At 49.1% G+C, this 26,421-nt stretch overlaps 3 protein-coding genes across 3 annotated transcripts in view; 2 read left to right on the top strand and 1 right to left on the bottom strand.

The window, feature by feature from the left end:
- Positions 1–9,313, top strand: part of ubr2 (ubiquitin protein ligase E3 component n-recognin 2) — a 48,903-nt gene extending 39,590 nt beyond the window's left edge. Inside the window, 12 exon segments of the mRNA XM_063875658.1 lie at positions 2–49; positions 200–255; positions 347–443; positions 569–636; positions 785–923; positions 1,032–1,122; positions 1,262–1,392; positions 1,605–1,707; positions 7,450–7,584; positions 7,688–7,858; positions 7,973–8,074; positions 8,177–9,313. Coding sequence (XP_063731728.1) covers positions 2–49; positions 200–255; positions 347–443; positions 569–636; positions 785–923; positions 1,032–1,122; positions 1,262–1,392; positions 1,605–1,707; positions 7,450–7,584; positions 7,688–7,858; positions 7,973–8,074; positions 8,177–8,318 — 1,283 coding nt within the window. The 3' untranslated portion in view covers positions 8,319–9,313.
- Positions 9,314–9,550: 237 nt separating this feature from the next.
- Positions 9,551–19,465, top strand: prph2b (peripherin 2b (retinal degeneration, slow)). Its single transcript, XM_063875657.1, has 3 exons — positions 9,551–10,502; positions 13,871–14,117; positions 18,840–19,465. The coding sequence occupies exons 1-3, from the start codon at positions 9,922–9,924 to the stop codon at positions 19,035–19,037; spliced, it is 1,026 nt and encodes a 341-aa protein (XP_063731727.1). The 5' UTR covers positions 9,551–9,921; the 3' UTR covers positions 19,038–19,465.
- Positions 19,466–25,823: 6,358 nt separating this feature from the next.
- LOC134858384 (zinc finger protein 672) overlaps positions 25,824–26,421 on the bottom strand; it is a 4,115-nt gene continuing 3,517 nt past the window's right edge. The window contains exon 2 of the mRNA XM_063874238.1: positions 25,824–26,421. This exon is cut by the window's right edge and continues 1,400 nt beyond it. The gene's annotated coding sequence lies outside the window, so the exon portion shown is untranslated.

The raw sequence follows: 26,421 nt of genomic DNA, 5'->3' as shown, positions 1-26,421 counted from the left end.
AGTCCCGTGCTGAGCTGGGCCACCTGCGCCTACACCATCCAGAGCATAGGTAAACACACCTGTACAGGTAAACACACCATCCAGAGCAAAGGTTAACACACACAGACACACACACACACACACCTGTCTGTACAGGTAAACACACACACCTGTCAGTACAGGTGAATATGAACTCAGGTGTGCTGTGTGTTTCCTGCAGAGCGCCTCCTGATGGACGAGGATAAACCGCTCTTTGGGAGTTTACCATGCAGACAGGTAAAACACACTCTGATGGACAGCAGGGGGCGGGGCTTCTTTGGTCAGCTCATTAAGTGTGTGTGTTTGTGTACATATGTATGTGTGTCAGGACGATTGTCTGAGCTCTCTCACCAGGTTCAGTTCCTCCTGTTGGACTGCAGCTCCTCCAACAACGGCTCACACACACTTCCTCAGGCTGTTCACAGGTAACACACACACCTCCTCAGGCTGTTCACAGGTAACACACACACATGTCAGGCTGTTCACAGGTAACACACACACCTCCTCAGGCTGTGCACAGGTAATGTTTGTATTGTGTGTGTTGTTGCAGCCCTGGTTACTGACTCTCAGGAAGAGGGTTCTCTGTGTATCCTCGACATCGACATGTTCCACTTGCTGGTGAGTTACACACACACATGCATGCACACACACACACACACACACACACACACACACACACACACAGGTGTTCCATGTGCAACTTGTGTGTGTGATACGTTGTGCGTGTGTGTACAGTGTGTAATACATTGTGTCTGTCTGTCTGCAGGTTTACAGTGTGATGTCCTACAGCTCGGTTCACTGTCTGGACCAATCAGAACGCAGGACAGTTGACTCTGCTCACCTTCACCTGCTCCACCTGGTCACTGTTGCTCACCTGGTTCAGATCCTGCTCACCTCAATCACAGGTGACACACAACCACACACACACACACACACACACACACACACACTGTAGTGTGTCTACCTGGTTGTCTCACTCTGGTGTGTGTGTGTGTGTGTGTGTGTGTGTATAGAGGAGGTAGGTATGGATCAGGAAAGCAAGGGATCTGAGGAGGAGGAGCTCACCTGTCAGCTGTACAACACACTGAGGAAACACCTGGGCAGGTAAGCACACACACATAGCTCTGACCAACCAAACTGCAGAAAACAAGAGGTTGAAACATGTACCTGACGGAGCATGACTCAGCATTTCTAATAACCATAATGGAGGGGTCCCTGCCGTGTGTGTTTGTGTGTGTGTCAGTGTGTTGGCGGAGCTCTCCTCGGGGTGTCAGTTGTCTCGGTGTGTGAGACTCGGCGTCTTGCCGTTCCTGAGATCTGCTGCGCTCTTCTTCCATTACCTGAACTCTACAGCGCCTCCTGCAGAGCTGCTGGGTACTACACACACACACATATACGGACTCAAATAAAAAAACAATAAATACATATAACATGTGTGTGACTGGGTGTCTGTGACTGTGTGTGTGTGTGTCTGTGACTGTGTGACTGTGAGTCTGTCTGTGAGACAGTGTGACTGTGTGTCTGTCTGTGACTGTGTGAGTGACTGACTGTGTGTCTATGACTGTGTGACTGTATCTGTGTTGCAGTTACAGGTCCTGGCAAGTGGGAGGCGCTGTGCAGCTTCCTCAGTCTGCCCTGCAACCTGCTGCAGCTGCAACAACACACACTGCTGGAGACCCTCATACACAGGTACACACACACTGCTGGAGACCCTCATACACAGGTACACACACACTGCTGGAGACCCTCATACACAGGTACACACACACTGCTGGAGACCCTCATACACAGGTACACACACACACTGCTGGAGACCCTCATACACAGGAACTGTCAAGTTATCCAGATGTTAAGATTCAGATTCAGCTCTGCCCAAACTTGAAAACGGCTTGTTCAACACAAATGATGCAAGGGGACAACTCTGTTCCGTTCTGGTGATTTGTTTTCTTTCAGATTGATGGCACAAAGTGTAATTCCAGAGGAAGAATAGGTTGATAACCTTTAAGAACCAAAAGGGCAAATTACATTCCACATCAGTACGCATCCATCCTGATCATCAAACTAAACATCTCATTTAAATTCAACACAGATCAAACTCAAACAGAAAACAGCAAACAAATGATTCTCTCAAACTAAACATTTGAAGTCCATACCAGTTGCGTCTGTGGTTGAACATGAGCAGTCAGTAAGCTGAGGAGACCGAGGAAAGAGGGGCCGAGCTAACTCCAAACATGTTATACTCATGCTTGATTAGAGGTGCGCAGGTGAAATCGGTCCCTCCAGAAACATGGGTTGCATCCTGTCTGTTGGGTGTCTGGGTGAGCTCTCTCTGCCCCCTTCAGGCCTGGAGTTCCTCCACAGATGCTGGTCCTATGCTCACACTTGTTTGACGCCACACCTCCCACTTGACCTCCTGGTTCTTGAACCCAAGGAGGTCACAGCACCTTAGTGTTGGGCAGGGTTTGTTTAAGTTGCCCTTTCAGTGTTGCTCTTCAATCAGAAGTAGGACAATGATACGCCTGACATCTCTGAAGAACTGTAACTGATATTTTGGTTTTGAGCAGGCTTCATAGTTGGGACCGGGTAGCTAGGAAAAGTTCTGACGTGAACATCCCTGACGATGCCCTTCTTGTCAGCGTTGACATTGATCACTTTGGCGAGCCTATACTGACCCCTCAGGGCGTTTTGGTCCGCTAGCCAGACAACATCTCCAACTGCCACATTCCTTTGCACTGTGTGCCACTTAGTCCTCACGAATAGCTTGGGCCCAGCTAACTGACTCCATTTCCTCCAGAATCGGTCGATTTCTGTTTGAATAGCCCTCAATCTTCTGTAGGGGTAGCCTTCAAAGTTAAAGCTTCCAAGATCTCCTCTGGGTCCAGTCCGTCCAAGCAGAAGGGTATTTGGGCTAATGTAGTCTATGCAGTCCTCCCGGCTCTGCACCCTGGCATCAATGGGTCTTTCATTAGCAAGATTGGCAGCCATGAACAAGAATGTCTGGAACTCACTCCATGTGAAGAGTCCTTCTCCTCCCAGGTTTTGCAAGGCCCGCTTCACAGCACGAAGCGGGCTGCTTCTGCAGCTCCATCCCTGTGAGGAGAGTCTGCTGGGTGGATTTTCCAACTCCATTCTGTTCCATGCTTGGAAGCTTCATTCTCAAGCTCAGATTTTCCCAGTTGGTCCAGAAAGAGGTAGAGCTCTTTGAGGGCCGGTCTGGCTCCCACAAAGTTCTTTCCAGGATCTGACCACAGTTTCTTTGGATGCCCTCTAAGTGCTGTGAATCTCTGGTACGCCAGTAAGAAGCCTTCAGTTGACTGGTCACTGACAACATCTGTGTGCATAGCTCTGGATGACATAAGCATCCTCATCAAGGATCCTACGTTCCTCCTCCAGGTGAGCAAACATGGGCAGCTTTGCTGTCTCCCTCATGGCCAGCTGTGCAATGCACCCTGCTGGTCGATCGCCAATGTTGACTCTGGTGATGGCATACTCTTCGATCTCTCCCTCCTCAGTGTCTCTCCAGAGAAATCTGTGGAGGTGCATCTCCAGGTCTTCCAGCCACACAGAATTGTATATTTTCTTGATGTCGCCAAGGGCAGCATGGACACCTCCTCTGAACCTGAGTAGTACTGCTCGGATGGGATTGAGGACATCAGGCCCCTTCAGCAGAAGGTCATTCATGCTGAGCCCTTTAAACTTCTGGCTGCTGTTCCATACCAGTCGCACGGGTGTTGTGAGCGAGTGCGGATTTGGTGCCACCAAGTGGCTGACATACCATACTGGTCCTTTCCAGCTTGCAGTGATGTCTTTGGTGAGTTTCTTTGCTGCTCTTCTCTCCACCATCTCATGGACTTGAGCTGTGTATGCCATTCTGCACTCTGGCTCTTTTTGAGTTGTTTCTCTGTCCTCAAGAAAGTGGCTTCCACCCCACTCCTGTTGTTGGGAAGGGAACTTGGATCTTGAATCCAGGGATACTTGGTGTCCCAGTGTGGTCCATCACTGTGCATCTGCTCTGATGTAGGTTAGCCCTTTCCTTATGATCTCCAGCTCTCTTTCTTCACTCAGAGTCATTTCCTTGCCTCCTGGTTGACGGTTGCCGCACCGGCATCCTCCACACTTTGGTTCGCAGGCTGCTCCAATGCTGTCCCATCTCCACCAGTCCAAGAACTCTTTGCCAGCAACCGTACTTTTGGTTTCAGCTTTGAACTCCTGTGCTTCAGTGATTTCTTGATACTTCACTGCTGCAGTTCTCATGGATCGCGCAAAGTGTGTTTTAGATGTATGCGCAGCCATATCCACCTCTTCAAAGAGGTCTGGATGCGCTCCACCAACCGTCTTTCCTAATGGGCTTTCCCAAAGGACAAGGTCCCCAATCACCTTCACTCTTTGTGGAGCAAGTCTTCCTTCCCGGTGACTGATGAGTAGCTCAATGTGCTTTGGTCTTTTGAGCTCTTCCAGGTTGGTTCCTGGGAATAATTTTTTGAGTTGCTCTGGTTTGATTACTCTGTGCACTTTGGCGATTTCATCCAAGCCATAGCAGACAAGCTCATGAGCTCTCTCCGTGCCGTTGGGTGTCTTGACCCTCACTCTGAGTGAGTATCTTTTGGTTTTCACCTCCATGGCCATCCCTCCGACTCCATGGACGATTAGCGTGATGTTTTCACTTAGCAGATTCAATCTCCTGGCAGCACTGTGGGTGACGTAGTTGGTGTCTGATGCTAAGTCAATGAGAGTTCCAATCTTCTGTCCTGCATTGGCAGTTACCTCTAACAGCATTAGAATGACTGGTAGCTCAGGTGTTCTTGACGCCACCACTCCACGTTGATCCTTCACAACACAGTTGGCCCTTGCAGTGGTGTTGGTAAAAGCTTTCCTGAATCTTTCTGCCATTTCCGGAGTGAGTTCAGACATCAATTCTACTTGCTCCTCTGTGAGCTTTTGCTTTCTCCAGGTGGATTTTCCTCCATCAGATTCCTTCATCTTGAAGTCTCCTCTTGAGCAAAGAAAGAAATGGTGGTCCGAAGAGCTCCCTTTTTTACAGTCCCTGTTCCTGCACAGGTAAGTGTCTTTACAGTACTCATCTTCTCCATGACAGACTAAGCATCGCTTGCATGCTCCCAACTTCTCCACAGCAGTCAGCTTCTCGCCAGGCTTCAGTTCTTTAAACCGCTTGCAAAAGAAAATCTTCTCCCGGTGCTTTTCATCTCCACAGATAATACATCCTCCCCTCCTTGTGGAGCGTGTGGAGGCATACTTCTTGTCCAGGTAAGTAAGTTTCCTTTCAGGCTTTTCACTCACACTAAGCTGCTCCAGTCTCTCAAGAATTTCCTCTTGGGTCTTCAGGAATCCAAGAAGGCTGTCGAAGTGAGTGTCTGGGGTCACGCCATTTCTTGGGTTGACCATGAATACGAGCCAGTCTCTCTTCATATTGTCTGGCAGCTTGCTCTCTATGGATCTTATCACCAGAGGATTCTTTATGGCTCCAGTGTTTGAGCTCTGTGAGATCGTTCAGGGCCTTCTCAATGGTTTGAATCATGTCCATGACTTTCCTTGGCTGGTATGCTCTTAAAGCAGGACATTTCTCCAGATCTTCAATTATCTCCAGGGCAATTGTAGACTTGTTTCCATACCTGATCTCCAGCACTCTGAACATATCTTCAGCAGTGTTGTAAGTAGGCAGGCGCAGGTCCCGGCAAATTCTCTCCTCAGAGTTGGAACTTCTTTGCCTCTACTGAGCCGGTCGGCTCCCCCTGCCTTTGCAGGTTCTCCCAGTCCTTCCTCCATCGATGGAAATTCCTTTTGAATCCGTCGAACCTGGGTAGACTGGTTGGTTTTATTTTTACTATTGGTTGATGAGCTGGCACAGGCAGTGGTGGTGTTCTTCGTCTTCTCTCCTCTTCTGCCATTCTTTGTGCTGTGAGAAATTCTGCTCTCCTCGCTTCAAGGCTGGTGTTTAGAGCTTTCAGCTCCTTCACTCTGTCCTCCAGACTTGCCTTCTGTAATGCTGGAATCCACATCTCCCACTCTGATAGGCTTGTAGCGGCACCTTGGATTTGCTTCTTCACACTGTCCCACCGTAGCTCATAGCCATCTCTACTCAGGGCGGAGACAGGTATTCCCTGAAGTCCCTCACAGGCTGTCTCTGCCTCTTCTATTGCAGCTCCGATCTCACCTTCCCCATATCTGGGCCAGAGGTTGTTTTGGACTGTTTTTCGGACTTCATCCAGTTTTGCATCGCACTCCTCCATTACCTTTTCCAGGTCTGTTTGCTGCTGCTTGTCCAGCTTGACTTCTTCACCTTCATCAGTCTCAGCTTCAAGGTCTGCCAGTAGGCCAGCCCTGTAGCCATCATTCGTTTCCCCGATGTTCCTTGCCAGTGACGTGAGCTCCTTGAACTCCTCTTTTAGTTCAGGCTTTGTCAAGTTTCCTGACGTTCTGCTCAGGAAGTTGGGTTGTTTGGTGAAGGCACTTCTAGCCAAGGTCCTCTCTTGCTTCAGCTGTTTTCACTGTTTTCCCAAGAGCTTCCTTCGCCATTGTTTCCCAGTCAATTCTCCCTTTGCGATGACAGCTTTCCTTTCTTCAGGCTTTAATCCTGGGGTCTTCACTGCCATGCTGGATATAAGCTGGTTATCAACTGTCAAGTTATCCAGATGTTAAGATTCAGATTCAGCTCTGCCCAAACTTGAAAACGGCTTGTTCAACACAAATGATGCAAGGGGACAACTCTGTTCCGTTCTGGTGATTTGTTTTCTTTCAGATTGATGGCACAAAGTGAAATTCCAGAGGAAGAATAGGTTGATAACCTTTAAGAACCAAAAGGGCAAATTACATTCCACATCAGTACGCATCAATCCTGATCATTAAACTAAACATCTCATTTAAATTCAACACAGATCAAACTCAAACAGAAAACAGCAAACAAATGATTCTCTCAAACTAAACATTTGAAGTCCATACCAGTTGCGTCTGTGGTTGAACATGAGCAGTCAGGAAGCTGAGGAGACCGAGCAAAGAGGGGCCGAGCTAACTCCAAACATGTTATACTCATGCTTGATTAGAGGTGCGCAGGTGAAATCGGTCCCTCCAGAAACATGGGTTGCATCCTGTCTGTTGGGTGTCTGGGTGAGCTCTCTCTGCCCCCTTCAGGCCTGGAGTTCCTCCACAGATGCTGGTCCTATGCTCACACTTGTTTGATGCCACAGGTACACACACACTGCTGGAGACCCTCATACACAGGTACACACACACTGCTGGAGACCCTCATACACAGGTACACACACACTGCTGGAGACCCTCATACACAGGTACACACACACTGCTGGAGACCCTCATACACAGGTACACACACACTGCTAGAGACCCTCATACACAGGTACACACACACACACAGTCCTTATCCATTACCTCCTCCACATACCTTGTGTGTTCCAGGTGGTGTTCACATCCAGGTGTGCACAAGGCACTTCAGGGAGTGGGGGGGGGTGTCCGTTTCCCCCGGGAATCAAACCGCCTCATCGAGCTGCCGGAGGATTACAGCACTCTGATCAACCAGGCCTCCAACTTCCTGTGAGACACACTCACACACACACACACACAGTTTCCTCACTAAATGTCTCTTACTGTAGATTAACATGTTAAACTGAACCATTGACCATGTTTACCTGTGCAGGTGTCCCCGGTCGGGGGGAGATAAGTCCCGCGCCCCCACCCTGTGCCTGGTGTGCGGCTGCCTGCTATGCTCTCAGAGCTACTGCTGCCAGACAGAGGTGGGGGGGGAGGATGTCGGGGCCTGCACCGCGCATACCTTTACCTGTGGAGCTGGGATGGGGCTGTTCCTCAGGTAACATACCTGAGCTAATGCTAATGTTTACACTAAGGGCTGCTTCTGAGGGGGGCTAACTGTGTGTGTGTGTGTGTCTGTGTCTCTGTCTGTCTGTCTGTCTGCGTGCGTCAGGGTCAGAGAGAGTCAGGTGTTGTTTGTTGCAGGTAAAACAAAAGGCTGCTTCTACCCACCCCCCTACCTGGACGACTACGGAGAGACAGACCAAGGCCTTAAGTACGAGCTCACCTGGGTTCATTTATATTATCTGTGTTTCCTGTCGGCAGGGGAACCCCCTCCCCCTGTTTGTATTTATATTTATCATGTGTTTTGATTCAGACGGGGGAATCCCCTCCACCTGTGTGCCGAGCGCTACAGGAAGATCGAGCGTCTGTGGCGGCAGCACGGCATTGCTGAGGTCATAGGTCATGCTCAGGAGGCCAATCAGACGCTGGTTGCCATTGACTGGCAGCACCTGTGATGACAGATGAACCCATCTGCTCCCTGCAGCCCAGCGCTGACGTCCAATCAGCTTCTCTCTGAAAACTCTGCCCACAGACAGGAACTTTATTTATTCAAATCATCTCCAGTTTTCTCTCTTGATTGCCACAGAAAGGGTTAGCCCGTTACCAGGTGAACTCGTTAGCGGTTGAACTCGTTAACAGGTGAATTTGTTAGCAGGTGAACTCTTTACCAGGTGAACTTGTTAGCAGGTGAACTCGTTAGCAGATGAACTCGATAACAGGTGAATTTGTTAGCAGGTGAACTCATTACCAGGTGAACTTGTTAGTAGTTTAAGTTTAGTTAGCAGGTGATCTCCTTTGAAGTCGAACTCGTAAGCACATGAACCCTTTACCAGGTAAACTTGTTACCAAGTGAACTCGTTAACAAGTTAATTTGTTACCAGGTGTGCTTGTTAGCAGTGACTGGTTTGGTTTCCCAGCTCACTCCTGATTGGTCTACACATTGGAACAGAAGCTCCTCTAACCAGGAGAGTAACTACATCTCCCAGGGTGCATTTCTGTCAGAAACAGAATCACAAAGCTTAAAGCCACTTCGTAGAGACAGTTCAAAAGTTCACCTTCTCTGTGGCAACAAAAACTGATGGTGGTGGGTAATGTAGTCCCATTAAAGAAAGCATCACATTCAGTCTGTTATTGTAAAATACGCTTCCTGTTTCCTGTGGTTCAGTTGATGATTATCTTTCGGTCATTTTTCAACATATCAGAGAGTATCATGAAATATTTACTTTGTTAATGGTATTATTTACAGATGTGTGTTAGTTCTGGAGAGCTGTGTGATGTCACTTCCTGTTAGAATGACGTAGTTTTCCCGTTTTATTTATTTATTTATGAGTTTGTTATGAATCAGATTTACCATCTTGTTGTTTCCTCACATAAATCTGTTAATATGTGAATTCTGTATAAAGCAGGAAATGTACCATATTGTAATAACCAATAAAGACTCTGAAGCAGACCCTGTTACCCCTATTTATTTATGACATTACATTACACTACACTACATTACACTACATTACAGAGCAACAGACATACATTCAATACTTTGGACAATTCCCACAGGAGAATTTGGGAAGAAATGTTTTGACCAGGGACACAACGACATGCTGACTGCAGCGGGACTCGAACCTATACACTGATCACTGAATAAATATGAATCTAAATGAAGTGTTCTGTGATTGGCCGGTTGGGGGTCTCTGTGGTAACAGGAAGTACTCCCTGCGCTGCTTAGCTAGCTATTAGCGCTAATCCTCAGATTAGCACTGAGCTGCTGTAATGGGATGAGCAGCGGGGGGGGGGCGTTGCTCTCATTCTTGTGCAGTCGCTCATGGAGACCACTGCCGCCGTCGTCTCTATACTCTAAACTGAATACTGAAGTGATGGCCGACCCCTCTGCCCCCCCCACAGTATGGAGCTGCAGCTTGGCATTATGGGAGTGAAAACAGAAGTTCTGGCGACGCTCCGACTACAGCTGTGAACCGTCTGATCTGCTGAGAAACAGGAAACACTTTTTCTTCTCTGATTGCTTTTCCCTGTGAGTCTCAGAGAGTCTCTCCAGGCGTCACCATGCCGTTCATGCCGGTGAAGTTCAACTTGCAGAAGCGGGTAAAGCTAGCTCAGGGTCTGTGGATGATCTACTGGCTCTCCGTCATCGTGGGGATCCTCATCTTCAGCCTCGGCATCTTCTTTAAGGTGGAGCTGCGTAAGAGGAGCGAGATGATGGACAACAACGAGAGCCACCTTGTGCCCAACCTGCTTATCCTGGTGGGGCTGTTGGCCGGTGGCGTCAGCGCTTTCGGGGGGAAAGTGTGCCACGACTCGCTGGACCCCGTCAAGTTCGCCAAGTGGAAGCCAATGCTCAAGCCGTACCTGCTGCTGTGCTGCGGCTTCAACGTGCTGATGCTGCTCACAGCGCTGCTTTGCTTCCTCATGCAGTTCGCCGTCTACCTGACGCTGGCCGAGGGTCTGAAGAACAGCATCAAGTTCTACAAGGACACGGACACGCCGGGACGATGCTTCATGAAGAGGACGCTGGACATGACGCAGATCGAGTTCCGATGCTGCGGCAACAACAACTTCAGGGACTGGTTCGAGGTGCAGTGGATCAGCAACCGGTACCTGGACATGAGCAACGAACTGGTCAAAGAGTGAGTTTACACCTGGGGGGGGGGTCAGTAAGTTGTTAACAGTAAGGGACTTCACTTTGTGTCCACAGAGACTATTCAGGTTTCATTGAACTTTATTTCTGATTACCAGAACCTCTTGAGTTTCTGTGGACTCTAAGCTCCACTGAGATTGGTTAACCGGGTCAGTGCAGGATAACGGGGAATTAAGGAAGGTAAAAGTTACCGTGCAGCAGGTCAATGTACCGGCTCGGCTCTAAGTCCATAATCTGTCAGGATCTGATTTCCACCTCGCTGCAGATTATCAACCCACTGACATGACAAGGTTAAACCACCCCCCCTCCCCTCACCTGAGGAGGTTATTAGTGCAGACGGAGGCTGTGTTTCCACCGCAGGCTGAGACTGGTTCTGTCCCGGGTTCTCTTCCTGGTTCTGTCCTGGGTTCTGTCTGTGGTGCAGTGTAGCGTTGTGTCAGGCCGATGTATGTAGTGTAGTTGCAGTACAGTGATACTGTGTACTCTGTGTTGAAAGTGTGTGATCAATCAGGTGTGTGTGTGTGTGTGTGTGTGTGTGTGTGTGTGTGTGTGTGTGTGTGTGTGTGTGTGTGTGTGTGTGTGTGTGTGTGTGTGTGTGTGTGTGTGTGTGTGTGTGTGTGTGTGTGTGTGTGTGTGTGCATTCAAGTATGTGTAGAAAACGGTAAACTGAGATTCCTCTGGTCGGTGTGGACAGTTACTGTACCTACACACACTGCTTAGCGCCCCGTGCAGGTCATTCCTGTCAAGGACATATCAATATGCTTCTGTCCGTCTGTCCATCTGTCCGTCCGTCCGTCTCGTTGAGGACTGAAAGTTCGTCTCAGCCTCAGAGCTGACACCTTTAGATCTGTAAACAGAGAGACCTGTAGACTGAGAGACCTGTAGACAGAGAGACCTGTAGACAGAGAGACCTGTAGACAGAGAGACCTGCAGACAGAGAGACCTGCAGACAGAGAGACCTGTAGACTGAGAGACCTGCAGACAGAGAGACCTGCAGACAGAGAGACCTGTAGACTGAGAGACCTGTAGACAGAGAGACCTGTAGACAGAGAGACCTGTAAACAGAGAGACCTGTAGAAAGACCTGTAGAGAGAGAGACCTGTAGACTGAGAGACCTGTAGACAGAGAGACCTGTAGACAGAGAGACCTGCAGACAGAGAGACCTGTAGACAGAGAGACCTGTAAACAGAGAGACCTGTAGACAGAGAGAAAGAGAGACCTGTAGACAGAGAGACCTGTAAACAGAGAGACCTGTAGAGAGAGAGACCTGTAGACTGAGAGACCTGTAGACTGAGAGACCTGCAGACAGAGAGACCTGCAGACCGAGGGACCTGTAGACTGAGAGACCTGTAGACTGAGAGACCTGTAGACAGAGAGACCTGTAGACAGAGGGACCTGTAGACAGAGAGACCTGTAGACAGAGAGACCTGCAGACAGAGGGACCAGTAGGCAGAGAGACCTGCAGACAGAGAGACCTGTAGACAGAGAGACCTGTAAACAGAGAGACCTGTAGACTGAGAGACCTGTAGACAGAGAGACCTGTAGACAGAGAGACCTGTAGACAGAGAGACCTGTAAACAGAGAGACCTGTAGACAGAGAGACCTGTAGACTGAGAGACCTGTAGACAGAGAGACCTGCAGACAGAGGGACCTGTAGACTGAGAGACCTGTAGAAAGACCTGTAGAGAGAGAGACCTGTAGACTGAGAGACCTGTAGACAGAGAGACCTGCAGACAGAGAGACCTGTAGACAGAGAGACAGAGAGACCTGTAAACAGAGAGACCTGTAGACAGAGAGACCTGTAAACAGAGAGACCTGTAGACAGAGAGACCTGCAGACAGAGAGACCTGTAGACAGAGACCTGCAGACAGAGAGACCTGTAGACAGAGAGACAGAGAGACCTGTAAACAGAGAGACCTGTAGACAGAGACCTGTAGACAGAGACCTGTAACAGAGAGACCTGTAGACAGAGAGACCTGTAGACAGAGGAGACCTGTAGACAGAGAGACCTGTAGACAGAGAGACCTGTAGACAGAGGAGACCTGTAGACAGAGAGACCTGTAGACAGAGAGACCTGCAGACAGAGGAGACCTGTAGGCAGAGAGACCTGCAGACAGAGAGACCTGTAGACAGAGAGACACAGACACCTGTAGACAGAGAGACCTGTAGACGAGAGACCCTAGACAGAGACACAGACACCTGTAGACAGAGAGACCTGCTAGACAGAGAGACCTGTAGACAGAGAGAAAGAAGAGACCTGTAGACAGAGAGACCTGTAGACAGAAGAGACCTGTAGAGGTAGAGAGACCTGTAGACAGAGAGACCTGTAGACAGAGAGACCTGCAGACTGAGAGACCTGCAGACTGAGAGAACTGCAGACTGAGAGACTTGTAGACAGAGAGACCTGTAGAGAGAGAGAGACCTGTAGACAGAGAGACTGTAGACAGAGAGACCTGCAGACTGAGAGACTGCAGACTGAGAGACCTGTAGAGTGAGAGACCTGAAGACAGAGAGACCTGTAGACTGAGAGACCTGCAGACAGAGAGCCTGTAGACAGAGAGACCTGCAGACAAAGAAACCTGTAGCAGACAGAGAGACCTGTAGACAGAGAGACCTGTAGAGAGAGAGACCTGTAGACAGAGAGACCTGCAGACAGAGAAATCTGTAGAGAGAGAGACCTGCAGAGAGAGAGACCCGTAGACTGAGAGACCTGTAGACAGAGAGACCTGCAGACAGAGACCTGCAGACAGAGAGACCTGTAGACAGAGAGACCTGTAGACAGAGAGACCTGCAGACAGAGAGACCTGTAGAGAGAGAGACCAGTAAACAGAGAGACCTGTAGACTGAGAGACCTGCAGACAGAGAGACCTGCAGACAGAAGAGACCTGTAGACAGAGAGACCTGTCGACAGAGAGACCTGCAGACAGAGAGACCTGTAGAGAGAGAGACCTGTAGAGAGAGAGACCTGTAGACTGAGAGACCTGTAGACAGAGAGACCTGCAGACAGAGAGACCTGTAGACAGAGAGGCCTGTAGACAGAGAGACCTGTAGACTGAGAGACCTGTAGACAGAGAGACCTGTAGACTGAGAGACCTGTAGACAGAGAGACCTGCAGACAGAGAGACCTGTAGACTGAGAGACCTGTAGACAGAGAGACCTGCAGACAGAGAGACCTGTAGACTGAGAGACCTGTAGACAGAGAGACCTGTAGACTGAGAGACCTGTAGACTGAGAGACCTGTAGACTGAGACACTTCACAACGCTAGTGACTGTGGTTAGGGCCGCGGCTCAGAAATGCACTGATGACAATAACAGTATAACACTAACCTGTCTGTCTGTCTGTCTGTCTGTCTGCAGCCGGGTCCTCAGTAACGTAGAGGGGAAGTACTTAATGGACAGCGTCCCGTTCAGCTGCTGTAACCCCGGCTCCCCGCGGCCCTGCATCCAGCACCACCTGACCAACAACACGGCGCACTACGACTACGACCACCGCATCGAGGAGCTGAACATCTGGACCCGGGGCTGCAGGGAGGCCCTGTTCTCTTACTTCAGCAGCATGATGAACAGCATTGGAGTCCTCATCATCTTCACCATCATGTTGGAGGTGAGGCCCCACCCCACAGCACCTGCAGCTAATCAGCATCAAGCCTGGCGGTCGTTTTCCCAACCCAGTTTAGATGTAACCAACAGCCACTTCCCTTTGATAAATGCATGACGAAGATCACACGATCAGAGCTGAGGGAATGTTCATATGTTTATTCTAATTCACCATGGATTGAAGAATAATAAACTAGGAACCAATCTGTAGCTCAATGGCTCGTTTGGTTTGTCCCGTTTTAGTCACGAGTATCTGAGTAAATGCGCTGTCCATCAGCCAGGAGGAAAGAGATTCCTCTTGCTGCAGACCGCTGGACCGTTTGTCCTGACTGATGACCCACCCGTACCAGTTATGTCCCAGAGAAGACGTTACTTCAGTGCTCACATGGCTCTCTTTGGACGTGCATGCAGGAGTGGTTACATCTACACTGGGCCCGAGTCAAACTGGCTTCTTCCAGAGCTGCAGGGATGACGTATTCCAGTACTGAACCCTGAAGGCAGCATCGCCCTGGTTCAATGGGATTTCATAATGCTGACTCATGTCAGGGTCCAGGACTCATAATGCTGACTCATGTCAGGGTCCAGGACTCATAATGCTGACTCATGTCAGGGTCCAGGACTCATAATGCTGACTCATGTCAGGGTCCAGGACTCATAATGCTGACTCATGTCAGGGTCCAGGACTCATAATGCTGACCTTATGTCAGGGTCCAGGACTCATAATGCTGACTCATGTCAGGGTCCAGGACTCATAATGCTGACCTTATGTCAGGGTCCAGGACTCATAATGCTGACTCATGTCAGGGTCCAGGACTCATAATGCTGACCTTATGTCAGGGTCCAGGACTCATAATGCTGACTCATGTCAGGGTTCAGGACTTATAATGCTGACTCATGTCAGGGTGTGTAGGACTCATAATGCTGACTCATGTCAGGGTCCAGGACTCATAATGCTGACTCATGTCAGGGTCCAGGACTCATAATGCTGACTCATGTCAGGGTCCAGGACTCATAATGCTGACTCATATCAGGGTCCAGGACTCATAATGCTGACCTCATGTCAGGGATCAGGACTCATAATGCTGACTCATGTCATGTGTTTGTGATGTTTGTGTCTTAGAGGACTTTCTCCTGTAGGGGGGGGGGGGGGGGGGGCGGAGCTCTGTAATCTCCTGGTTTAACGAGGTAATGTGGCACACCTGCAGTGACCCACCTGAAGCTCCAGGTTAGCAGAGTCACTGATTAGTTAAGATTAGCGTTAGAGCAGCTGCTCTCAGCAGACTGCATGGAGACAACATGGTTTACTGACGTCAAGAAACAAATGCAGCGGTTTCTGTGAGACTAGCGGCGAACACCATGAGGATCACCATGAGGAACTCCGTCAGGACGTAGTTTTAACAGATGGGAGAGAATTTCAGTTTCAATTATTTTATTACCATTTGTTAATTGTATGTATTTATTCCAAGGATCATGCATACAGAGACATTACGCTCAGAGAAGACAGATTTATTATTTTTGCTTTGAGGAGCTTCTTCCAGCCCTGCTCATGGCCGAGCTGGAAGAAGCTCCTCAATGGTGGTGGAGCATTGTACAGCATCCTGAATACCAAGTAAAGACATCCTCACCACACTGTCTCTCTGCTGATCCAGAGTAAGGTTCCTCAGAGAAGGAGGACGTTCCTAAGGGATAGAAGACGTTCCTCAGAGAGGGAGGACGTTCCTCAGAGAAGGAGGACGTTCCTAAGGGATAGAGGACGTTCCTCAGAGAGGGAGGACGTTCCTCAGAGAAGGAGGACGTTCCTCAGATATAGAAGACGTTCCTCCGAGAGGGAAGAAGTTCCTCAGAGAGGGAGGACGTTCCTAAGAGATAGAGGACGTTCCTCAGAGAGGGAGGACGTTCCTAAGGGATAGAGGTCGTTCCTCAGAGAGGGAGGATGTTCCTAAGGGATAGAAGTCGTTCCTCAGAGAGGGAGGACGTTCCTCAGAGAGGGAGGACGTTCCTCAGAGAGGGAGGACGTTCCTCAGAGAGGGAGGACGTTCCTCAGAGAGGGAGGACGTTCCTCAGAGAAGGAGGACGTTCCTAAGGGATAGAGGACGTTCCTCAGAGAGGGAGGACGTTCCTCAGAGAAGGAGGACGTTCCTAAGGGATAGAGGACGTTCCTCAGAGAGGGAGGACGTTCCTCAGAGAAGGAGGACGTTCCTCAGATATAGAAGACGTTCCTCCGAGAGGGAAGAAGTTCCTCAGAGAGGGAGGACGTTCCTAAGGGATAGAGGACGTTCCTCCGAGAGGAAAGACGTTCCTCAGAGAGGGAGGACGTTCCTAAGAGATAGAGGACGTTCCTCAGAGAGGGAGGACGTTCCTAAGGGATAGAGGTCGTTCCTCAGAGAGGGAGGATGTTCCTAAGGGATAGAAGTCGTTCCTCAGAGAGGGAGGACGTTCCTCAGAGAGGGAGGACGTTCCTCAGAGAGGGAGGACGTTCCTCAGAGAGGGAGGACGTTCCTCAGAGAAGGAGGACGTTCCTAAGGGATAGAGGACGTTCCTCAGAGAGGGAAGACGTTCCTCAGAGAGGGAGGACGTTCCTAAGGGATAGAGGACGTTCCTCAGAGAGGGAAGACGTTCCTCAGAGAAGGAGGACGTTCTTAAGGGATAGAGGACGTTCCTCAGAGAGGGAAGACGTTCCTCAGAGAGGGAGGACGTTCCTAAGGGATAGAGGACGTTCCTCAGAGAGGGAAGACGTTCCTCAGAGAAGGAGGACGTTCTTAAGGGATAGAGGACGTTCCTCAGAGAGGGAGGACGTTCCTCAGAGAGGGAGGACGTTCCTCCGAGAGGGAAGACGTTCCTCAGAGATGGAGGACGTTCCTCAGAGAGGGAGGACGTTCCTCAGATATAGAGGACGTTCCTCCGAGAGGGAAGACGTTCCTCAGAGATGGAGGACGTTCCTCAGAGAGGGAGGACGTTCCTCAGAGATGGAGGACGTTCCTCAGAGATGGAGGACGTTCCTCAGAGATGGAGGACGTTCCTCAGAGAGGGAGGACGTTCCTCAGATATAGAGGACGTTCCTCCGAGAGGGAAGACGTTCCTCAGAGATGGAGGACGTTCCTCAGAGATGGAGGACGTTCCTCAGAGAGGGAGGACGTTCCTTAGATATAGAGGACGTTCCTCAGAGATGGAGGACGTTCCTAAGGGATAGAGGACGTTCCTCCGAGAGGAAAGACGTTCCTCAGAGAGGGAGGACGTTCCTAAGAGATAGAGGACGTTCCTCAGAGAGGGAGGACGTTCCTAAGGGATAGAGGTCGTTCCTCAGAGAGGGAGGATGTTCCTAAGGGATAGAAGTCGTTCCTCAGAGAGGGAGGACGTTCCTCAGAGAGGGAGGACGTTCCTCAGAGAGGGAGGACGTTCCTCAGAGAAGGAGGACGTTCCTAAGGGATAGAGGACGTTCCTCAGAGAGGGAAGACGTTCCTCAGAGAGGGAGGACGTTCCTAAGGGATAGAGGACGTTCCTCAGAGAGGGAAGACGTTCCTCAGAGAAGGAGGACGTTCTTAAGGGATAGAGGACGTTCCTCAGAGAGGGAAGACGTTCCTCAGAGAGGGAGGACGTTCCTAAGGGATAGAGGACGTTCCTCAGAGAGGGAAGACGTTCCTCAGAGAAGGAGGACGTTCTTAAGGGATAGAGGACGTTCCTCAGAGAGGGAGGACGTTCCTCAGAGAGGGAGGACGTTCCTCCGAGAGGGAAGACGTTCCTCAGAGATGGAGGACGTTCCTCAGAGAGGGAGGACGTTCCTCAGATATAGAGGACGTTCCTCCGAGAGGGAAGACGTTCCTCAGAGATGGAGGACGTTCCTCAGAGATGGAGGACGTTCCTCAGAGAGGGAGGACGTTCCTCAGAGATGGAGGACGTTCCTCAGAGATGGAGGACGTTCCTCAGAGATGGAGGACGTTCCTCAGAGAGGGAGGACGTTCCTCAGATATAGAGGACGTTCCTCCGAGAGGGAGGACGTTCCTCAGATATAGAGGACGTTCCTCCGAGAGGGAAGACGTTCCTCAGAGATGGAGGACGTTCCTCAGAGATGGAGGACGTTCCTCAGAGATGGAGGACGTTCCTCAGAGATGGAGGACGTTCCTCAGAGAGGGAGGACGTTCCTTAGATATAGAGGACGTTCCTCAGAGATGGAGGACGTTCCTCAGAGATGGAGGACGTTCCTCAGAGAGGGAGGACGTTCCTTAGATATAGAGGACGTTCCTCAGAGAGAGAGGACGTTCCTCAGAGAGGGAGGACGTTCCTTAGATATAGAGGACGTTCCTCAGAGAGAGAGGACGTTACGGCAGCAGCATCGTGCTAAGCTGCAGCGCTTGGCGGTTCTTTGAGGATCAGGAACTATTCCTGGGTTAATCTGAGCAGTGGCAACAGGTTGCATTCTGGGAATAACAGGGTCAATTCCTGCGGCCGGGTTTTTGTGGGTCAAATAAACAAGTTGGACCTGAAGCGGCACGAAAGGAGATTAAACTGAACTCAGGAACCCAGCTCCAAGAAGCCTTTCACTGTAGGGTTAGTAATGATATTTACTGGAGCCTCTCAGATGTGTGTTTATCACAGAGTCTTTAGTCTATAGATCAGAACCCTAAACAACAGCTACTTTATAATTAGAAAGAGTTTACAGTCCCTGGGCAGTATCGAGGACGGGACTGTTAATAAAAGCTCTAAACTTGTTTCTCTACCTGGTGCGTTCCAGTCCCTGGACATGGCGGGTCTGAAGTACCTGGCGACGGCCCTGGAGACGATGGAGGACCCGGAGAACCCGGAGTGTGAGAGCGAGGGCTTCTTGCTGGAGAAAGGGGTGAAGGAGACGTTCGCTGACCTGCTTGTTAAGATGAAGATGCTGCAGGGGGGCAACCAGGTGGAGGGGGGGGAGGCAGCCGAGGCCACCTGAGCCCCCTCCGACCTGAACCCCCCTGGACCAAGGACTGAGGTCTCCCTCTCCGACTCTCCCCCTATAACAGGAAGCGAGAAAGGAGAGGGCACCTGAACACATCATCTTCATCATCTTCATATTCACCCTCATCATCTTCATCTTTACCCTCATCATCTTCACCCTCATCATCCTCACCCTCCTCACCATACACTTACAGAAACTTCCCCTGTTCATCAGCCCCCACCCCCCCAGCTTGTTATGCATCTGTGACGGTAACTCTATCACCTGTCTGTGAAACACCAGAGTAATGAGGGAGGGGGGGCTGATATTCACAGGGTAATCAAAGGTGCGCACAAACACACACACACACACACACACACACACACACACACACACACACACACACACACACACACACACACACACACACACACACACACACACACTGAGGGTGGCTGTGTGTAAATATGTGGAACGGTGTATTCTCCAGGATCCTGCTGCTGTACATAAAACGTCTTTGTTGGATTTTAAACTACAAACAAATATTGCCCCCCCCCCACACTTCATTAATGCTTCCGGTCTGACAGCACGGCGGCCGGCGGACACTTCGTACAAAACTCCCAAATCTAACGGGGCCTCTGCTAAACATGATTGTTTCTGTGAAAAACAAACGTCCCTGAATGCATCGCTCGTCGTCGGGACGGCTCCATATTCGAGGGAAACAGACGGCCCAACATCGCAGCCGCCGCTGGTCAGGAGCAGAACTGCAGCCGTTTTAGTACTGCGTGAACACTGCGAACAGACGAGGCTAACATGCTAAATTAAGCATTTCTGTTCCGGTCTGCCCGTTTTTAATTATTCAGTTTGTCTTCAGGTAACCGTGCCATGAAATCTGACATGATAAAAGATTAAAACACTTTTGACACATAACATTTTTTAAAAATCCATTAAAACTAAAATATGATGTAGTTTAAAGACAAGGAAGCAGTTTCAATCTGACCCCCGACATTCCCACGGGTTAACACGACATGTAAACGCAGCGCACGCTTCCACTTTACTTCAAACCGGTTCATATATCAAACATCTTCTTCACTTTCAGGGTTTTAAGGTTTGTTTTTAAGCTGTGCTAACGTCAGCTTGCTACTGCTAATGCTAATGCTAACAGTGCTAACCTGTAGCACAGAGCCTGTTAGGCAGAGTTCAGGGAGACGCAGCCCACGGCCGTCTGTTTCCCGTCCAAGCGGCGCGGCTGCAGCGTAAACAGGAAGGCTTTTTTACTGAAGGGGAGGTAGAGGTTAGGAGTGCATATCCAGGTTTCTGTATTTCTGTGGTGTTGGAGCAGCTAGTCGCTCCGCTGTGTACGAAACAAATAAAGAGATGTGACTGAACAACAGCTGTGCGCCTCGTCTTTACACACACACACACACACACACACACACACACACACACACACACAGGCGAAATAAGGTTCATACAGGTGAATAGGGGTGTGTTAATACCAGTTTATACAGGTGTTCAAAGGTGTGTGTATAGCTGTTAAAAGGTGTGGGTGCAGGTGTGTAAATAAGAGTGTGCAAGTGTACTCGAGTGTATTTTTGAGCTGGTGTGTTTTACGCTGTGTGCAGCAGGTTAACTGCAGATCAACAGTAATCAGCTCAGAGGAACAGGTTACCTGCCGATGTCACCTGAGCAGCCATGACGCACACAGGGAGGGAGGGAGGGGGGACGCGATGGTTATTGCTCATACAGGTGAAGCCTGCAGTCTGTTTATTCTGTTTAGACAGTGGTAGAACATCTGAACCCAGCTGTATGTCCAGGTGTGGCAGGTGAACAGCCTCACGGGCCGATTGGACCAATGACACGCTTTAAACTTTAAGCAAAGTTTAAACAGAGTTTGAACATGTTGGAATATGATTGAATCACACAGGTGATGTTATCCGTACATTTAAACACATAGTAAAGCATCAATAAACTGCACAACGGACCAATCACACGGCTCCTCAGCCTGTCGCTAGGCAGAATTTGGATTACATCAGTTTATCTGATTTCATTAAAACAATCAAACTAAACCCATTAGACCACTCAGAAGTCAGTGAACACATCACAGTTTAGATAACCCTGTCTTAAATCCATCCAGGAGTTCATACCTGCAGAGCTCTCCTCAACTCTAGCATTAGCCTCATTAGCATAGTCAGGAAACGTTATGATAAAAAAACGTTAATGTCCGTAATAATAAACTCTGCAGGTACATCCATACACCTGAGCTGCAGGAAGCAGGGTACATAATCTACAGGTCACCCAAAGGTGAGGTCACACAGAGGTCACAGGTCAATGTCAGGTTGTGTGTGTGTGTAGAGATTAAAAGAACCCTCTGGAGCAGATTTAAACTGATCCTGTTAACGTAGCACGCAACACAAATTAACTCCAGAGCAGAGCCTTCAGACTGTCAGCCAATCAGAGCAGAGCCTTCAGACTGTCAGCCAATTAGAGCAGAGCCTTCAGAATGTCAGCCAATCAGAGCAGAGCCTTCACACTGTCAGCCAATCAGAGCAGGGCCTTCAGACTGTCAGCCAATTAGAGCAGAGCCTTCAGACTGTCAGCCAATCAGAGCAGAGCCTTCAGACTGTCAGCCAATTAGAGCAGAACCTTCAGACTGTCAGCCAATCAAAGCAGAGCCTTCAGACTGTTACACCTGTACTTCCTGTCCTCAGAGAGTTACACCTGTACTTCCTGTCCTCAGAAAGTTACACCTGTACTTCCTGTCCTCAGAGAGTTACACCTGTACTTCCTGTCCTCAGAGAGTTACACCTGTACTTTCTGTCCTCAGAAAGTTACACCTGTACTTCCTGTCCTCAGAGAGTTACACCTGTACTTCCTGTCCTCAGAAAGTTACACCTGTACTTCCTGTCCTCAGAAAGTTACACCTGTACTTCCTGTCCTCAGAGAGTTACACCTGTACTTCCTGTCCTCAGAGAGGTGCACCTGTACTTCCTGTCCTCAGAGAGTTACACCTGTACTTCCTGTCCTCAGAGATTGACACCTGTACTTCCTGTCCTCAGAGAGGTGCACCTGTACTTCCTGTCCTCAGAGAGTTACACCTGTACTTCCTGTCCTCCGAAAGTTACACCTGTACTTCCTGTCCTCAGAGAGTTACACCTGTACTTCCTGTCCTCAGAGATTGACACCTGTACTTCCTGTCCTCAGAGATTGACACCTGTACTTCCTGTCCTCAGAGAGTTACACCTGTACTTCCTGTCCTCAGAGATTGACACCTGTACTTCCTGTCCTCAGAGAGTTACACCTGTACTTCCTGTCCTCAGAGAGTTACACCTGTACTTCCTGTCCTCAGAGATTGACACCTGTACTTCCTGTCCTCAGTGAGTAACACCTGTACTTCCTGTCCTCAGAGAGTAACACCTATACTTCCTGTCCTCAGAGATTGATACCTGTACTTCCTGTCTTCAGAGATTGACACCTGTACTTCCTGTCCTCAGAGAGTGATACCTGTACTTCCTGTCCTCAGAGAGTGATACCTTTACTTCCTGTCCTCAGAGAGTGATACCTGTACTTCCTGTCCTCAGAGAGTAACACGTGTACTTCCTGTCCTCAGAGAGTGATATCTGTACTTCCTGTCCTCAGAGAGTGATATCTGTACTTCCTGTCCTCAGAGAGTGATACCTGTACTTCCTGTCCTCAGAGAGTGATACATGTACTTCCTGTCCTCAGAGAGTGATACCAGTACTTCCTGTCCTCAGAGAGTGATACCTGTACTTCCTGTCCTCAGAGAGTGATACCTGTACTTCCTGTCCTCAGAGAGTAACACCTGTACTTCCTGTCCTCAGAGAGTGATAACTGTACTTCCTGTCCTCAGAGAGTGATACCTGTACTTCCTGTCCTCAGAGAGTGATACATGTACTTCCTGTCCTCAGAGAGTGATAACTGTACTTCCTGTCCTCAGAGAGTGATACCTGTACTTCCTGTCCTCAGAGAGTGATACATGTACTTCCTGTCCTCAGAGAGTGATACCTGTACTTCCTCAGAGAGTGATATCTGTACTTCCTCAGAGTGATACCTTTACTTCCTGTCCTCAGAGAGTGACACCTGTACTTCCTGTCCTCAGAGAGTGATATCTGTACTTCCTGTCCTCAGAGAGTGACACCTGTACTTCCTGTCCTCAGAGAGTGATACCTGTACTTCCTGTCCTCAGAGAGTGATACCTGTACTTCCTGTCCTCAGAGAGTTAAACCTGTACTTCCTGTCTGCAGAGAGTGATATCTGTACTTCCTGTCCTCAGAGTGACACCTGTACTTCCTGTCCTCAGAGAGTGATACCTGTACTTCCTCAGAGAGTGATATCTGTACTTCCTGTCCTCAGAGTGACACCTGTACTTCCTGTCCTCAGAGAGTGATACCTGTACTTCCTCAGAGAGTGATATCTGTACTTCCTGTCCTCAGAGAGTGACACCTGTACTTCCTGTCCTCAGAGAGTGATACCTGTACTTCCTGTCCTCAGAGAGTGACACCTGTACTTCCTGTCCTCAGAGAGTGATATCTGTACTTCCTGTCCTCAGAGAGTGATACCTGTACTTCCTCAGAGAGTGATACCTGTACTTCCTCAGAGAGTGATATCTGTACTTCCTCAGAGAGTGATACCTGTACTTCCTGTCCTCAGAGAGTGACACCTGTACTTCCTGTCTGCAGAGAGTGATATCTGTACTTCCTGTCCTCAGAGTGACACCTGTACTTCCTGTCTCAGAGAGTGATATCTGTACTTCCTGTCCTCAGAGAGTGATACCTGTACTTCCTGTCCTCAGAGAGTTAAACCTGTACTTCCTGTCTGCAGAGAGTGATATCTGTACTTCCTGTCCTCAGAGTGACACCTGTACTTCCTGTCCTCAGAGAGTGATATCTGTACTTCCTGTCCTCAGAGAGTGACACCTGTACTTCCTGTCCTCAGAGAGTGATACCTGTACTTCCTGTCCTCAGAGTGATACCTGTACTTCCTGTCCTCAGAGAGTGATACCTGTACTTCCTGTCCTCAGAGAGTGATACCTGTACTTCTGCCTCAGAGAGTGATACCTGTACTTCCTGTCCTCAGAGAGTGATACCTGTACTTCCTGTCCTCAGAGAGTGATATCTGTACTTCCTGTCCTCAGAGAGTGATACCTGTACTTCCTGTCCTCAGAGAGTGATACCTGTACTTCCTGTCCTCAGAGAGTGATACCTGTACTTCCTGTCCTCAGAGAGTGATACCTGTACTTCCTGTCCTCAGAGAGTACCTGTACTTCCTGTCCTCAGAGAGTGATATCTGTACTTCCTGTCCTCAGAGAGTGATACCTGTACTTCCTGTCCTCAGAGAGTGATACCTGTACTTCCTGTCCTCAGAGAGTGATATCTGTACTTCCTGTCCTCAGAGAGTGATATCTGTACTTCCTGTCCTCAGAGAGTGATACCTGTACTTCCTGTCCTCAGAGATTGATACCTGTACTTCCTGTCCTCAGAGAGTAACACCTATACTTCCTGTCCTCAGAGAGTGATACCTGTACTTCCTGTCCTCAGAGAGTGTTACCTGTACTTCCTGTCCTCAGAGAGTGATACCTGTACTTCCTGTCCTCAGAGAGTGATATCTGTACTTCCTGTCCTCAGAGAGTGATACCTGTACTTCCTGTCCTCAGAGAGTGATATCTGTACTTCCTGTCCTCAGAGAGTGATACCTGTACTTCCTGTCCTCAGAGAGTAATACCTGTACTTCCTGTACTCAGAGAGTGATATCTGTACTTCCTGTCCTCAGAGAGTGATACCTGTACTTCCTGTCCTCAGAGAGTAACACCTGTACTTCCTGTCCTCAGAGAGTGATACCTGTACTTCCTGTCCTCAGAGAGTGATACCTGTACTTCCTGTCTTTAGAGAGTGATACCTGTACTTCCTGTCCTCAGAGAGTGATACCTGTACTTCCTGTCCTCAGAGAGTAACACCTGTACCTCGGTCCTCAGTCCTCTCACTGGAAGTTGACTTGTGTGCACCATCTTAAGGAGCGTCTCATGGCGCTTATTTGTGCCGGAGGAGCGAGGAGCGAGGAGCGATAACCGAGGAACCACCAGACCATCCTCCAGTGAAATCCTCAGCCACTCGCCCCGCCCCCTTACTGTGTATCCGTCACTGATTGGACGCTGCAGCGCATCACTGAATGTATAAAGACCTGCATTTAACCTAGCTAACTATATACTTCTACAATTATGAATATACAACCAAAAACAAAAGCCAACAATGTTAGACAGCGATACTTCCCCAGCAATAGAACTTCTGCTCCGTTTATTTGTTGGTCCAGTCAGAAAGACGGAGCGGAAATTACACAAAGTTGACTTTAAAAACCTAAAAAAAGATTTGGAGCTTTTGAGAAAACATTCAGGGCTTGAGCCCCCAGAAGCCAGCCCCCCGCTCCACCGCTGCGTTGGATAGTGTCAGTCAATCGGATTCTCAAAGCACCGCAGTCTCTGTTCCTCAGTCCTGTTGAGTTCTCCTAACAAGGAATAGTAGATAGGGATAGGCGATAGGAGCTGATTTTTTGACAATTTGACCATACCCTTGTACTTCCTGTCCTCAGAGAGTGATACAGCAGGATGTGTCGCCCCCTGCTGACACACACAGGAAGAGCTGTCTGTCAGATGGTGTACATTCGTCATCTTCTTCTATGGTTTTATAGGAAAAGTAACTTTATTCTGAGAGGATTCAGAGGAAGTGCTGCTGTGGTTGATGTGTGCCGCCCTCCGGTGGTCACAGTCCTGTAACACTGGACTAAAGACAACAGGAAACACAGACTTTTATTTTGAAGGTTTATTACAAAACGCAAGACAAAACATGTCAACGGGTGTTCAACTATCGGCAAAACACGAACCACGACGAACGCTCTATCAGCAGGAGAACCAAGGAAACACAACGAGGGGGGGACAAAGCTTTAACTGTGAGGATCATAAACCCCGGGGGGGGGGGGGTTCTTCTCTGGTGTTTCTGCTGTCCTACACACTAGTTATAAATATGTCACATTAAATTAAAATAATCCAGTTCACACACAAGAGATTCTCACAGAGTCTGCAGGAACAGGAAGTGCAGCGGGTGAGGGGGGGTTCTGTCAGCATCATCAAGTCTCTGGAAAAACATGTTCTCCAGAAGTTCTGCAGATGTTCTGCAGTTGTTCTCCAGAAGTTCTGCAGATTTTCTCCAGATGTTCTGCAGTTGTTCTCCAGATGTTCTGCAGTTGTCTCCAGGCGCTGAGGTTCTCACATTACTTGCTTTTATTTTTCAGATAATAAATATTAATTTAGTCTAATCAGCATCTCTAATGTCACATTAACCTTTCCACACAATTTGTTAAAATCTAAATATCTGGGTTGTTTTTTTTAATT

Source organism: Eleginops maclovinus, chromosome 22 (genome assembly GCF_036324505.1).
Source record: "Eleginops maclovinus isolate JMC-PN-2008 ecotype Puerto Natales chromosome 22, JC_Emac_rtc_rv5, whole genome shotgun sequence".
In the NCBI taxonomy this organism is placed as follows: Eukaryota; Metazoa; Chordata; class Actinopteri; order Perciformes; family Eleginopidae; genus Eleginops; species Eleginops maclovinus.
This window is presented reverse-complemented; position numbering and strand designations above follow the sequence as displayed.